At 51.1% G+C, this 15037-nt stretch overlaps 1 protein-coding gene across 1 annotated transcript in view; it reads left to right on the top strand.

The window, feature by feature from the left end:
* LOC147090661 (paired immunoglobulin-like type 2 receptor alpha) overlaps positions 1-10113 on the top strand; it is a 49398-nt gene extending 39285 nt beyond the window's left edge. Inside the window, exon 5 of the mRNA XM_085977435.1 lies at positions 9427-10113. Within this exon, the coding sequence (XP_085833561.1) occupies positions 9427-9552 (126 nt within the window). The 3' untranslated portion in view covers positions 9553-10113. The remainder of the gene's footprint in view (positions 1-9426) is intronic.
* The last annotated feature ends 4924 nt before the right edge of the window (positions 10114-15037 follow it).

The following is a 15037-nucleotide window of genomic DNA, read 5'->3' as shown; positions in this document are numbered from 1 at the left end:
GGGCTTGTACTCACTGGAGTTTAGAAGAATGAGAGGGGATCTCATTGAAACTTATAAAATTCTGACAGGACTGGACAGGCTAGATGCAGGAAGGATGTTCCCGATGGTCGGGGAGTCCAGAACCAGGTGTCACAGTCTAAGGATAAGGCGTAGGCCATTTAGGACAGAGATGAGGAGGAATTTCTTCACTCAAGAGAGTGGTGAACCTGTGGAATTCTCTACCACAGAAGGCAGTAGAGGCCAATACATGAAATATATTCAAGAAGGAGTTGGATATATTTCTTAAGGTTAAAGGGATCAAGGGGTATGGGGAGAAAGCAGGGACCGGGTACTGAATTTGGATGATCAGCCATGATCGCATTGAATGGCGGAGCAGACTCGAGGGGCCGAATGGCCTACTCCTGCTCCTATCTTCTATGTTTCTATGTTTCTAAGCAGAGAAAGGACCACCTGGCGGGCAGAATCCCTCGATGGCAACAGGACCTGCCTAATACAGGATTTGAATGGGGCCGCCCTCACTTGCTGTTTGGAAGGTGGGACAACGGCCTTTGCAAATAGCGTTCCCCTCTGTTCTCTTGCTGAACAGCAAGGAAAGGCGAGAAAATGGCACCGAATCCCAGCTCGGTGAGCAATTCCTCCGCCAGGCAGGATGTGAAGGGAGTTCCAGAGGCACAGGGAAGCGTAGCACCCCCTACGGGTCACAGGTGAAGGGGGAGGCGGGCTGCTAACCGCCATTGGGCCACAACATGACCGTCAGAAGGCGGTGGGGTCAAGCCCCGCTCCCGGGAAAATTGGGCGCGCGAGCTCGGCTCGGGCTCCCGCCGCTGCGCTGTCGGAGGGGCTGACTTCCGGATGAGACACTTGGGGTGTGGCCCGTCTCTGATTGGGGCCTTCCCTCCAGCCGGCTAGGGGTCTTCTAATCAGTGGCTGGGTTGGCACAGTTGCACAACAGGCAGTTTGGGGCCAAATACCATGGCCACCTCCTTCGTTGGGCCTCCCACGGCAGCAGATTCAAGTTTGGCACGACATAGCAGAGACTCACAGACACTGAGAAATTAAGCAACCTTCCTGTCACCACCACAGCTTCCCCTTTTTATCCTGCTGCTTGCCAAATTAAGTGTCACAGAATCACAGAATCACAGAAACCCCACAGTGCAGATAGAGGCCATTTCGGCCCATCGAGCCTGCACCGACACATATCTCACCCGATCCCCATAACCCCAACACCTATCCCACCCTATCCCTGTAACCCCACCTATTTAATCCCCCTAACACTAAGGGTCAATTTATCATAGCCAATCAACCTAACCCGCACATCTTTGGACTGTGGGAGGAAACCGGAGCACCCGGAGAAAACCCACGCAAACACGGGGAGAATGTGCAAACTCCACACAGACAGTCGCCCGAGGCCGGATTCGAACCCGGGTCTCTGGTGCTGTGAGGCAACAGTGCTAACCACTATGCCACCGTGCTGCCCCTCTGATCAAGGCTGCTCTCGGGGCAAGCATTTCCTTTGACCTTACCCTAGTCAAACGAGCGGGGGCGGGGGGGGGGGCCTTCTCTGACCAAATTTGAACTGTTGTAATGTAGGAAACGCAGCAGCCAATTTTTTTAAATTCGCTTATGGGATGTGGGCGTCGCTGGCAAGGCCAGCATTTACAGTCAGAAATGGGGGAACTTATAAAGATGGAAATGGCAGAGCAATTAAACAAATACTTTGGTTATGTCTTCACCGAAGAGGATACAAATAACTTCCCAGAAATGATAGAGAACCAAGGGTCTAGTGAGAAGGAGGAATGAAAGGAAATTAGTATTAGCAAAACAAATAGCGCTGGAGAAATTAATGGGACTGAAAGCCGATAAATCCCCAGGGTCTGATAATCTGCACCCCAGAGTACTAAAAGAGGTAGCCATGGAAATAGTGGATGCATTGGTTGTCATCTTCCAAAATTTTATAGATTATGGAACAGTTCCTGCAGATTAGAGGGTGGCAAATGTAACCCCACTATTTAAAAAAGGAGGGAGAGAGAAAACAGGGAACTGCAGACCGGTTAGCCTAACATCAGTAGTAGGGAACATACTAGAGCCTATTATAAAGGACCTGATAACAGGACACTTCGAAAATATCAACGGGATTAGACAAAGTCAACATGGATTTATGAAAGTTAAATCGTGTTTGACAAACCTACTGGAGTTTTTTGAGGATGTAACTGATAGAATAGATAAGGGAGAACCAGTGGATGTGGTGTATTTGGATTTTCAGAAGGCCTTTGATAAATACCCACATAAGAGGTTAGTGTGCAAAATTAAAGCACGTGGGATTGGGGGTAATATACTGGCATGGATTGAAAATTGGTTAACAGACAGGAAACAGAGAGTAGGAATAAATGTGTCTTTTTCGGGGTGGCAGGCGGTGACTAGTGGGGTACCGCAGGGATCAGTGCTCGGGCCCCAGCTATTCATAATTTGAATGAGGGAACCAAATGTAATATTTCCAAGTTTGCTGATGACACGAAATTAGGTGGGATTGTGAGTTGTGAGGAGGATGCAAAGAGGCTTCAAAGTGATTTAGACAAGTTGAGTGAGTGGGCAAATACATGGCAGATGCAGTATAACGTGGATAAATGTTATCACGGTTATCCACTTCGGTAAGAAAAACAGAACGGCAGAGTATTATTTAAATGGTGATAGATTGGGAAATGTTGATGTACAGAGGGACCTGGGTGTCCTTGTACACCAGTCACTGAAAGCAAACATGCAGGTGCAGCAAGCAGTTAGGTAGGCAAATGGTATGTTGGCCTTCATTGCAAGAGGATTTGAGTACAGGAGCAAGGATGTCTTACTACAGTTATACAGGGCCTTGGTGAGACCACACCTGGAGTACTGTGTGCAGTTTTGGTCTCCTTACTTAAGAAAGGATATACTTGCCATAGAGGGAGTGCAGCGAAGGTGCACCAGACTGATTCCTGGGATGGCAGGACTGTTGTATGAGGAGAGATTGGGTCGACTAGGCCTGTATTCACTAGAGTTTAGAAGAATGAGAGGGGATCTCATTGAAACGTATAAAATTCTGACAGGGCTAGACAGACTGGATGCAGGGAGGATGTTTCCCCTGGCTGGGGGGTCTAGAACGAGGGGTCACAGTCTCAGGATACAGGGTAGGACATTTAGGACTGAGATGAGGAGAAATGTCTTCACTCAGAGGGTGGTGAACCTGTGGAATTCTCTACCACAGAAGGCTGTGGAGGTCAAGTCACTGAATATATTTAAGAAGGAAATAGATTTCTAGACACAAAAGGTAACAAGGGGTATGGGGAGAGCGCGGGAATATGGTATTGAGATAGAGGATCAACCATGATCATGTTGAATGGCGGAGCAGGCTTGAATGGCCGAATGGCCTACTCCTGCTCCTATTGTTCTATGTGTCTATTGCCCATCCCTGATTGTCCTCGAGGAGGTGGTGGTGAGCCACCTTCTTGAACCGCTGCAGTCAGTGTGGTGAAGGTACTCCCACAGTGCTGTTAGGGAGAGAGTTCCAGGATTTTGACCCAGCGACGATGAAGGATCGGTGATATACTTCTAAGTCAGGATGGTGTGTGACTTGGAGGGGAACTTGGAGGCGGTGGTGTCCCCATGCGCCTGCTGCCCTTGTCCTTCTAGGTGGAAGAGGTCGTGGGTTTGGGAGGTGCTGCCGAAGAAGCCTTGGCGAGTTGCTGCAGAACATCTTGTAGATGGTACACACTGCAGCCACGGCGTGTCGGTGGTGGGGGGAGTGAATGTTTAAGGTGGTAGACGGGGTGCCAATCAAGCGGGCTGCTTTGTCCTGGATGGTGTCGAGCTTCTTGAGTGTTGTTGGAGCTGCACTCATCCAGGCAAGTGGAGAGTATTCCATCACACTCCTGACTTGTGCCTTGTAGATGGTGGAAAGACTTTGGGGGAGTCAGGAGGTGAGACACTCGCCGCGGAATACCCAGCCTCTGATCTGTTCTTGTTGCCACAGTATTTATGTGGCTGGTCCAGTTAAGTTTCTGGTCAATGGTGACCCCCCAGGATGTGGATGGTGGGGGATTCGGCGATGGTAATGCTGTTGAATGTCAAGGGGAGGTGGTTAGACTATCGCTTGTTGGAGATAATCATTGCCTGGCACTTGTGTCTTCTCCTTCTTAGGCAGTCCCTCGGAACCGAGGATGACTTGCTTCCACACTAAAAATGTGTTCTCGGGTGACTGATGAGCCCAATGCGGGACCTACAGTCTCTGTCACTGTTGGGGTTGTCCATGAGGGTCCTGACGTTTCCGGTCCCGAACTTCATTTTAAAGGGTGGAAGATGCCTGTGCGTGAATTCTTTTAACGTGGGGTGGCCGTTGCACACCAGCTACCACACGGGCTTGACAGAGCAAGGTCTTGGCCCAATGGCAAGGGGATCCAAGAGAATTGGAGACCAGGCTCTGCTACAACGGCCTAGCACACACACACACACACACACACACACATATTCCTACTGTCCTCCTCCCTCCTTCCCGCAGGCCCTCTCTGCCTGGGTTTCATAGGCTATAACCCTGTAGTAACAAAGGCATTAAACATTAAAAGACAGTGAGGCTGCCTCGAACAGCAGTAAGATAAACGACCGGATAATCTGTTTCTTAGGAATGTGAATTGAGGGATAAATTCTAGCCTAGACCACCGGGCGAATTTCCCAGCATTTCTTTGAATATTGCCGTGGGATCTTTTACACAGAAAGACTTGCAGGTTATATAGCACCATCAGGGCATCCCAAAGGGTTCTACAGCCAATGAATTACCTTTTTGAAGTATAGTCACTGTTGTAATGTGGGAAACGCGCCAGCCTATTTGCGCACAGCAAGCTCCCACAAACAGCAATGTGATATTGACCAGATCATCTGTTTTTAGTGATGTTGATTGAGGGATAAGTATTGAGCCAGGACACCGGAGCGAACTCTCCTGCTCCTCTTCAAATAATGCCATGGGATCTTTTACATCCACCAGAGGGTAGACAGGGCCTCGGTTCAACATCTTCTCTGAAACACGGCAGCTCTGACAGTGCGGCGCTCCCTCAGTACTGGCACTGGGAGTGTCGGCCTAGATTTTTGTGTTCACGTCTCATGGAGTGGGACTTGAACCCACAACCTTCTGACTCTAGAAGTGAGGGTGCTACCCACTGAACCACTGCTGATACCTTCTCAGGGTTTTCACTGGGTGAGAAACAGTTTTGAGAACCTTATTTTCAGCCAGAAGGATTCAATCGCATCGGTGATGGGGCGGGCTCAATCCGTGATGCATTTGGACGTGTTCCCTAGCTGTTCCCTAGCCACTGACTCCATCCCTCTCCCGAACATCTATCTGAGGCTAAACCACACTGTTCGCTGTAATGATATCAGCAAATAGTGATGGTATTTGCCTGTTTGATTATTTATGCCTTACCAGCAATACATTCGCAACCTTGGTGTCATATTTGACCCTGAAGTGAGTTTCCGACCACATATACGCAGCATAACAAAGACCGCCTACTTCCACCTCCGTAACACCGCCCGTCTCCGCCCCTGCCTCAGCTCATCCGCTGCTGAGTCCCTCATGCATCCCTCTGTTACCTCTAGACTTGACTATTCCAACGCACTCCTGGCTGGTCTCCCACATTCCACCCTACGTAAACTTGAGGTCATCCAAAACTCGGCTGCCCCGTGTCCTAACTCGCACCAAGCCCCGCTCACCCACCACCCCTGTGCTCGCTGACCTACATTGTCTCCCGGTTAAGCAGCGCCTCGATTTCAAAATTCTCATCCTTGTTTTCAAATCCCTCCATGGCCCTCGCCCCCTCCCTCTCTCAGTAACCTCCTTCAGCCCCACAACCCCCCCCACCCCCCGAGATATCTGCGCTCCTCTAATTCTGCCCTCTTGAGCCTCCCTGATTATAATCGCTCCGCCATTGGTGGCCGTGCCTTCTGTTGCCCGGGCCCTAAGCTCTGGAATTCCCTCCCTAAACCTCTCCGCCTCTCTACCTCTCTTTCCTCCTTTAAGACGCTCCTTAAAACCGACCTCTTTGACCAAGCTTTTGGCCACCTGCCTTAATTTATCCTTATGTGGCTCGGTGTCAAATTTTTTGTCTTACAATCCTCCTGTGCAGTGCCTTGGGACATTTTACTACGTTAAAGGCGCTATATAAATACAAGTTGTTGTTGTTGTCAAAGCAGGGGTGACGGTGCTGAGCTAATAAACTCTGCAGCCCCCCGGGACTCCCAGGCCCCCACCTCCGGGGGCACTTTCAAGAGCAGAGCAGAACGGAAAGGCTTGAACCAGACAATGAAGGGAGTCCATTTTGTTTTAATATTCCTTCTCGGGGTGTGGGCGTCAGTGGGAAGGCCGGTATTTATTGTCCATCGCTAGTCGCCCTGAGAAGGCGGTGGGCCTTTTTGAGCCGCTGGGTGGCGGATTGAGACAGCGGAATGGCTCGCTCGACCACTTCAGGGGTCAGTTAAAGAGTCAACCACGGTGGTGCAGGCCCGGTGAGTCACATACAGGCCCAGACCGGGTAAGGACGGCAGCTTTCCATCCCTAAAAAGACATGAGAGAACCAGTTGGGTTTTTACGACAATCCCGACAGCTTCACGGTCGCTCGAGCTGACACTAGGGGGAGGGGGTGGAATTCGCTAGCGACCATTTTGGTTCACTAACATCGCCTGAAAATAGCGCCGGCGATGGCTAACTTCAGTTTTAGCGCCCCAAGAGGGAGGCGCAGCGCCAATTGAAGCGCGCCACGTCCTTCTCAGAGTGCTAATCCCGAATATCGGGGCGGTGCGTTTCTGCAGCGCTGCACACTGGGCCATGTAGCGCTGCCGCTTGGAAGGGTTCCTCCCCTTATTAAAGGGGAGGGCCCAGGCCCACAACTCTGCGGGGCCCGGCCTGGACCACCGGGGAGCGGGGCGCCGTGCCAGCAGCTCGGCACACGAGAGGAGCGCCAGGCTGCCAGGTCACGGCACGGACACCCCCCCACCACGTCCAAAGACGCAAAGGGCCGCGACAAGTCGGCCGATTTTCTTTTCCCGCCCGCCACCTCCCCTTCTGCCGCTCCGTTCCCAGCCCCCTGAATCGCTCGCCGTCGCCGCACCAGCCAATTTTGTAGGTGAGGTGGAAACAAGATGGGGGGCGCTGTGCGCGGTGATGACAGAGCACGCAGCGCCGCTACACTCCCACTGAATTTAGCGGCGCTGCACCCGGGCGAAAATTGTTTGGCCCCCAGGAGCGCTAACGAGAGAAAGACTTGCATTTATATAGCGCCTTTCACAACCTCCGGATGTCTGAAAGCACTTTACAGCCAATGAAGTACTTTTGAAGTGTAGTCACTGTTGTAATGTAGGAAACGCGGCAGCCAATTTCCGCACAGCAAGCTCCCACAAACGGCATCATGATAATGACCAGATATTCTGTTTCTTAGATGTTGATTGAGGGATAAATATTGGCCCCAGGGCACCAGGGATAACGCCCCTGCTCTTCTTCAAAATAGTCCCATGGGATCTTTTACGTCCACCTGAGAGAGCAGACGGGACCTCGGTTTAATGGCTCATCCAAAAGACGGTAGCTCCAACAGTGCAGCACTCCCTCAGCCCTGCACTGGGAACGTCAGCCTAGATTTTGGTGCTCAAGTCTCTGGAGTGGGACTTGAACCCACGACCTTCTGACTCAGAGGCGAGTGTGCTACCCACTGAACCACAGCTGACAGCAAATGTGCCAAATTTTAAGAATCTCCAGATTCGTTTCTCCAATTGCCCACCGTGGGATTTGTACTCACCGTTCTGCCAGGATTACTGGTCCAGTAACATAACCACTACACCACTGTACCCCTATTATCAGGAGTGCGAGCTGGTTTGTACAGTGGCATGAAGCAGCAGTGCTGTGGGGCAGTCGCCAGTATAACGGGGAGGACTGCCAGTGCCAGGCTAACAAGGGGCTGAAATAACAGTGGGCTCGCCCCCCCCCCACCCCCACTGTGGCCGGAACCTCCGCCCGCTCCTTACAAGGCCGCCCGTGTCAGAGCGGGCGGGGAATTCCCGGCCATTGGGGTGGCCCCCCCCCCCGCGGAGCCAGCGCGCTCCCAGCGTGAGAGCCGCGCTGGACACCGCAAATCTCAGCCTTGGCGTTTCTGCCAGTCTGAAACTTCACAATCATAGAGACAGGAGGAGGCCATTCAGCCCCTCCAGCCTGTCCCGCCATTCAATCAGATCACGGCCGGCCTGTATCTTAACTCCATTTACCCGCCTTGGTTCCATAACACTTAATAAACTTACCCAACAAAAATCTATCAATCTCAGTTTTGAAAGCTTCAATTGACCCCCAGCCCCAGCAGCTTTATGGGGGAGCGAGTTCCAGATTTCCACCACCCTTTGTGTGAAGAAGTGCTTCCTGACATCACCCCTGAACGGCCTGGCTCTAATTTTAAGGTCCTGCCCCCTTGTTCTGGACTCCCCCCCACCAGAGGACATAGTTTCTCTCTATCCACCCTATCAACTCCTTTGATCATCTTAAACACCTCAATTAGATCACCCCTTAATCTGTGCACAGTTTTCGTCTCCTTATCTAAGGAAGGCAGTGGAGGCGGTGCAACGAAGGTTCACTAGATTGATTCCTGGGATGAGAGAGTTGTCCTATGATGAGAGGTTGTGTAGAATGGGCCCATACTCTCTGGAGTTTAGAAGAATGAGAGGAGATCGCATTGAAACACACAAGATTCTGAAGAGGAATGACAGGGTAGATGCCGAGAGGTTGTTTCCCCTGGCTGGAGAGTCTAGAACTAGGGGGCACAGTCTCAGGATAAGGGGTCGGCCATTTAAGACCAAGATGAGGTGAAATTTCTTCACTCAAAGGGTGGTGAATCTTTGGAATTCTCTGCCCCAGAGGGCTGTGGATGCTCAGTCGTTGAGTATATTCAAGGCTGAGATCGATAGATTTTTGGACTCTAGAGAATCAAGGGATATGGGGATCGGGTGGGAAGGTGGAGTTGAGGGCGAAGATCAGCCATGATCTTATTAAATGGCAGAGCAGGCTCGAGGGGCCGAGTTGCTGCAGTGCATCTTGTAGATGGTACAGACAGCAGCCACGGTGCGCCGGTGGTGGAGGGAGTGAATGTTTAAGGTGGTGGATGGGGTGCCGATCAGGCGGGCTGCTTTGTCCTGGATGGTGTCGAGCTTCTTGAGTGTTGTTGGAGCTGCACTCATCCAGGCAAGTGTACAGCCAAGTGGATTATGGGACTCTAGAGAATCAAGGGATATGGGGATCGGGTGGGATGGTGGAGTTGAGGTCGAAGATCAGCCATGATCTTATTGAATGGCGGAGCAGGCTCGAGGGGCCGTGTGGCTGACTCCTGCTCTTATTTCTAATGTCCTTATGTTCTGCGCTCTGTTCCATTTCTCTTGCAGAACGTTAGTTCAGAGGAGGTCTTCTACGCGACATTACAGCTCAGCGAAAGGTCAACCGCAAACAGCAATGTCACGCCACGGGAGGAGAATATTTTATATGCAGCCGTGAGGTTTCAGGCTAGCTAGACTCGCTCGGTCCTGCGGACATCTGACTTCAAGGAACCATGATGTCGACACGAGCCACGAAGGAATGCGCCCTGATTTTTCCACACCCACACGCAAAATATTTCCTCATCGCCGTTGGACTGGAATCTCGTCTCTCCTTCCGATGGCTTGAGTGCGCCATCTCGCCACGAATTACCGGGCGGGCAGGGACCAGGAAATACCAGGCTCGCTTGCCAAGCTGGTGCTGGCTTCAAGCAGCAGTAGGATGGCCCGTTTGCCCTCCATTTCCTCCATCCCACCCCCCACCCCTCCTCCCCCACCCACCCACGCTTTCATTTAAGAAGGGGCAGAAAAATAATCAACTGCCCCCCCACCCCCCCACCGCTTCTGATCTGTTGAATCCAGCCGGATGTGTGGATGCTGGTGGTAGATGGCATCTGGTGCAGTTCTGAGTTCCCTCCCGCCCCGCCAACCACCTCTCGGCCACATAGCCAGCAGACATTCCCGTCTAGGCTCACGAAGAGCAGACGAGGTGCTGACGCCCCAGCAAGTGGTCAACGCCTTTGGCACAGCAAGAGGGGGTGGGCGGGGGTCGTGGGGGTGGGACGTGGTGGGGGACGTCTGTTAAGTGGACCGCCAGAATAAAGCAGTTCGGTCCCGGTGTGGCACAAGAGCTCACGTTTTTTTAAATTTGTTTTTATGTATGTGAGCATTTATTGCCCATCCCTAGTCGCCCCTTGAGAAGGTAGTGGTGAGCCGCCTTCTTGAACCGCTGCAGTCCGTGTGGTGAAGGTGCTCCCACAGTGCTGTTAGGGAGGGAGTTCCAGGATTTTGACCCAGCGACGATGAAGGATCGGCCGATATACTTCCAAGTCGGGATGGTGTATGTGACTCGGAGGGGAACTTGGAGGTGGTGGTGTTCCCATGCCCCTGCTGCCCTTGTCCTTCTAGGTGGAAGAGGTGGTGGGTTTGGGAGGTGCTGCCGAAGAAGCCTTGGCGAGTTGCTGCAGTGCATCTTGTAGATGGTACACACTGCAGCCACGGTGCGCCGGTGGTGGAGGGAGTGAATGTTTAAGGTGGTGGATGGGGTGCCGATCAGGCGGGCTGCTTTGTCCTGGATGGTGTCAAGCTTCTTGAGTGTTGTTGGAGCTGCTCTCATCCAGGCAAGTAGATTATGGTCGACTGGACCTCACCCACCTCCAGCTTTCGATTTGCAAGTGGCCCACTGTCTATCGGCGTTAAAGGAAGGACTGTATTGTTTATCAGCTCCACCTATCTCCAATTTGCGAATAAATTTGATGGGAAAGGTGGAGCTTCTGGGGAATGTAGCCTATCTTTCAGAAGAACCCCAACAAGGACCTCAGTCAGATGACTAAAAAATAAATTGACCGAAATCGCACATAAGGTTTGGAATTCCTCGAAACGAGGCTTGGGGTGTGGGCAAGGCTGTAATTACTTTTTTTTTTAATCGTTCATGGGATGTGGGCATCATCAGCAAGAGCGGTATTTATTGCCCATTCCTAATTGCCCTCGAGAAGATGGCAGTGAGCCACCATTTCAGAGGGCCGTTAAGAGTCAACCACGTTGCTGTGGGTCTGGAGTCATATATAGGCTAGACCGGGTAAGGGCGGCAGATTTCCTTCCCTAAAGGACATTAGTGAATCAGATGGGTTTTTACGACAATCCGGTAATTTCTTGGTCATTTACACTAGCTTTTTTAATTCCAGATTTATTTAATTAACTTTATTTAAATTCCCCAGCTGCCGTGGTGGGAATTGGACTCGGGTCTCATGGAGCATTAGTCCAGGCCTCGGGATTACTGGTCCAGTAACATAACCACGATGCCACCGTACTGCCCATTTTATGGCTGATTAAGATTTCTGAAATATCCCGGCAGCCCACTTGAGAACTGGACGGTGCGATCACAAACTGGGCCAGCCGGCGATTGAAATCAGCCAGACGGCGGCTTCTCCCGATCACTAACCAGCACCCACTGCGGGAAAGGAGATGAGCGTTACGGGGGGGAGGACTGAGCTGGGCTTGACTGTGAGGCCCTCTGCAGTCGAATAGCCTGATGCAGGAGGGAGTCGGGGGTCAGCGCCTCGGCTTACGCATGAACCGTAGGTGGCGACTATGATAGGATTTGCTTAAAACCTGTTACATCAGTAGCATTTTCCAGTTCTGATGAAAGATCCCGTCGACCGGGGGGCGCGGGGAGGAGAAAGGGGGGAATTTTTACCCGAAAAAAATGGGTGGCTTTGGAGTCGGGTGGGAGGTTAAAGAGTTAAATTACTGAATCCTGATTCCCAACCCACCCAATTCCGGATTTAACAGAGGGGGGACGGGTTGGGGGGGTGGCGGCGGGTGGGGGGAGAGCCAATCCGCTGCCAGGAGGCGGGCCACTCATTTAACTATTATAATGAGGCTGGCGTGCCTCGTGTTGATCCACCATTACAAATTTAACTCTGGCTGGTTGGGTTTCCCCAGGCCCTGGTCCTCGTCCGGCCCCGATTCACACCCTGTGCACCCCCCCTCCACTCCCCCGATGCTCCTCCTGCCTCCTCCCCCCACCCCCCCCGCTCCGGACCTGGTCATCCTCTGTTTCCCCCCCCGCCCAAGCCCTCCCCCGATTGCTCCTCCGGCCCCTGCCGACGCCTCCCTGCCTCCTCTCTGCGGCCTAGTGCCGCAGGCCTCACCGCCTGGCTGGCTGTGGGTGGGTAACAGAGCTTCGAAACGTTAAGCAGGCCCAGCCGTTCAATCCGGCAGGGCCTGCGGGAAAGCCGGTCTCCCGGGTTTCCTGACCGCCCCCTAGCCCGACCTCCACCGTTCCCGACCCGCCTCCCGATTAAAATTCTGGCCGTTAACTCCGTCTCTCTCTCCACTGATGCGGCCTGACCTGCTGAGTATTTCCGGCATTTTCCGTAAATGCCTGATTGCACATGACGAACTGAAAGCTTTTAATTAATTCTACCGTAAACAAACTTGCAGACTGGGCATGTAAATGGCAAATGAATTTCAATATCGATAAGTGTGAGGTGGTGCATTTTGGAAGGAGGAATAAGGGGGCCACCAACTCCTTGGAAAATAAGGGGGTAAAATTCGGTCGCCCCGAAAAAGTTAGCGCCCCCGCGCCCGAAATTCACTGGTAGCGCCCCAAGAGAGAGCTTATTAAAGGGAAGGATCTAGCGCAGTGCGACCCAGGGCCCAGGCTCCGTTAACCTCCCGCTGAATGCCTCTTAGGGTGCTAATGGGAGGTGCAAAGCCACCGAATTTTGCCCCCAATATTGTCTTCTTGAACCAGCACAGCCCCCCCATGTAACAGGTCACAAATGCAGCACTTATTCACAAGTGCAGAAAAACACACGCACAATTTGCGTCACCGAATTGAAAACAAAAAGCAGGAAAAACTACGATTTAACAGAAATAGACATTCATCTTTCTTCCAGGACACGAGAAGCAATCAGACTGACTTGGAAATGCTTACTAATGGGCCAGAAATTAGGATCGGGGGCTTGCCGCGCGTGCAAGCCCCCGATCTGCACTCACCTGGCGCGCTGACATCTGAAGCCCGGGCCTGCTTGCATTTCCTGTCACTGGCCCGGTTCAGATGTCGGCGCGATGTGCTTACCTGATCCAGCGGCGTAGTTAGTGCGATGTGCCGGCTGGGATCAGGTGAGCACTGTGCAGCCAATCAGGGGAGGGGAAGGTTCATTCATGAGTTTGATAGTAAAGACTGTCAAACTCATGAAAAGTACGGGCGTCCAAAAGACTAGTTTAACTTTAATTAAAATTTTAAAAAACATCCCAATAATTAAATAAACTATCAATAACTTTAAAAAACTATTTAAAACAATTAATAAAATTTTTGAAAACATTTTTTTTTTACGAATTTGGGTCTAAAAATAAACTTACCTTATTGTAAAGTCCTTAAAAACAATGAAGCTGTGGAAAAAATGTAATAATTTTAAATAATAGACCACTTACCTTCAAGAATCCACTCCTTACGCCTCCTTTTTTCATTTCCAAAAAGTTCAGGCCCTTGCACACGCGCAAACCTATCTAAACGAAGGAAGTTCAACGCGTGCGCGCAGAGTCCTGCGTGCACGCGTTGGACCTCTTAACCCCTTAGTTCGATGGAGAGGAAATGCCGGTTTCCCGCGCATGCGCTGTGCATGCTGGAATCCGGCACTTCCAACGGGCCCACGTGTGAGTACACCGTCCGTACTCACACGTTGGGACCGGAATTACTGGCCCAATATGTTGACGTAAAGATGTTAATTTACAAATTTCGCTTCTAATGTTTCCCTCTCAAACATTCTCCACAATATTAATCCCTGCTCTTATCATGAAAAGTGTTGAATTATTTTAGGTACTTAGCAATTAAATAGCTGGAAACAAACTTCATTGTACTCTTAGTTTTTAATCTCCTATTTCAAACATTTATACCAAATTGAAATTGTACATTTTCTGTGTCTTTCTCAATAAACAAGTCGTGGTTTCTTCTAAAGTAGCTTCCTGCAATTTGTATACATTATTACATAACTCTTGTTACTATTAACACTCCACTAAACGTTTAAGAGGAAATCTATATTTACATTATTCCTGGGACTTGTTCGGACTGTAGACAACTTCCCGGCTATCGTGCTGAAGACTTGTACTCCAGAACTAGCCGCACCTCTAGCCAAGCTGTTCCAGTACTGGCATCTATCTGACAATGTGGAAAACTGCCCAGGTATGTCCTGTCCACAAAAAGCAGGATAAATCCATTTACCGCCCCATCAGTCTACTCTCAATCATCAGCAAAGTGATGGAAGGTATCATCGACAGTGCTATCAAGCGGTACTTACTCACCAATAACCTGCTCACTGATGCCCAGTTTGACTGAGGGACTGAGAGACCCCAGTCAGTATACAGACATCTCCCTGATAGAGACTGAGAGACTCAAGTCAATGTACAGATATCTCCCAGAGAGAGAGGGACTGAGAGACCCCAGTCAGTGTACAGATATCTCCACGAGAGAGAGGGACTGAGAGACCCCAGTCAGTGTACAGATATCTCCCTGAGAGAGGGACTGAGAGACACCACTCAGTGTACAGATATCTCCCTCAGGGAGTGGGACTGAGAGACCCCAGTCAGTGTACAGACATCTCCCTGAGGGAGAGGGTCTGAGAGACACCAGTCAGTGTACAGATATCTCCCTCAGAGAGAGGGATTGAGAGACCCCAGTCAGTGTACAGATATCTCCCTGAGAGAGAGGGACTGAGAGACCCCAGTCAGTGTACAGATATCTCCCTGAGAGAGAGGGACTGAAAGACCCCAGTCAGTGTACAGCTATCTCCCTCAGAGAGAGGGATTGAGAGACCCCAGTCAGTGTACAGATATCTCCCTGAGTGAGAGGGACTGAAAGACCCCAGTCAGTGTACAGCTATCTCCCTGAGAGAGAGGGACTGAGAGACACCAGTCAGTGTACATATATCTCCCTGAGGTGGGACTGAGAGACCCCAGT

This window comes from Somniosus microcephalus, unplaced genomic scaffold, assembly GCF_052327205.1.
Source record: "Somniosus microcephalus isolate GS21.2 unplaced genomic scaffold, FLI_Smic_1.0 unresolved_chr4, whole genome shotgun sequence".
Classification (NCBI taxonomy): Eukaryota; Metazoa; Chordata; class Chondrichthyes; order Squaliformes; family Somniosidae; genus Somniosus; species Somniosus microcephalus.
The sequence above is the reverse complement of the archived record's forward strand: the minus strand, read 5'-3'. Positions and strand labels throughout refer to the sequence as shown.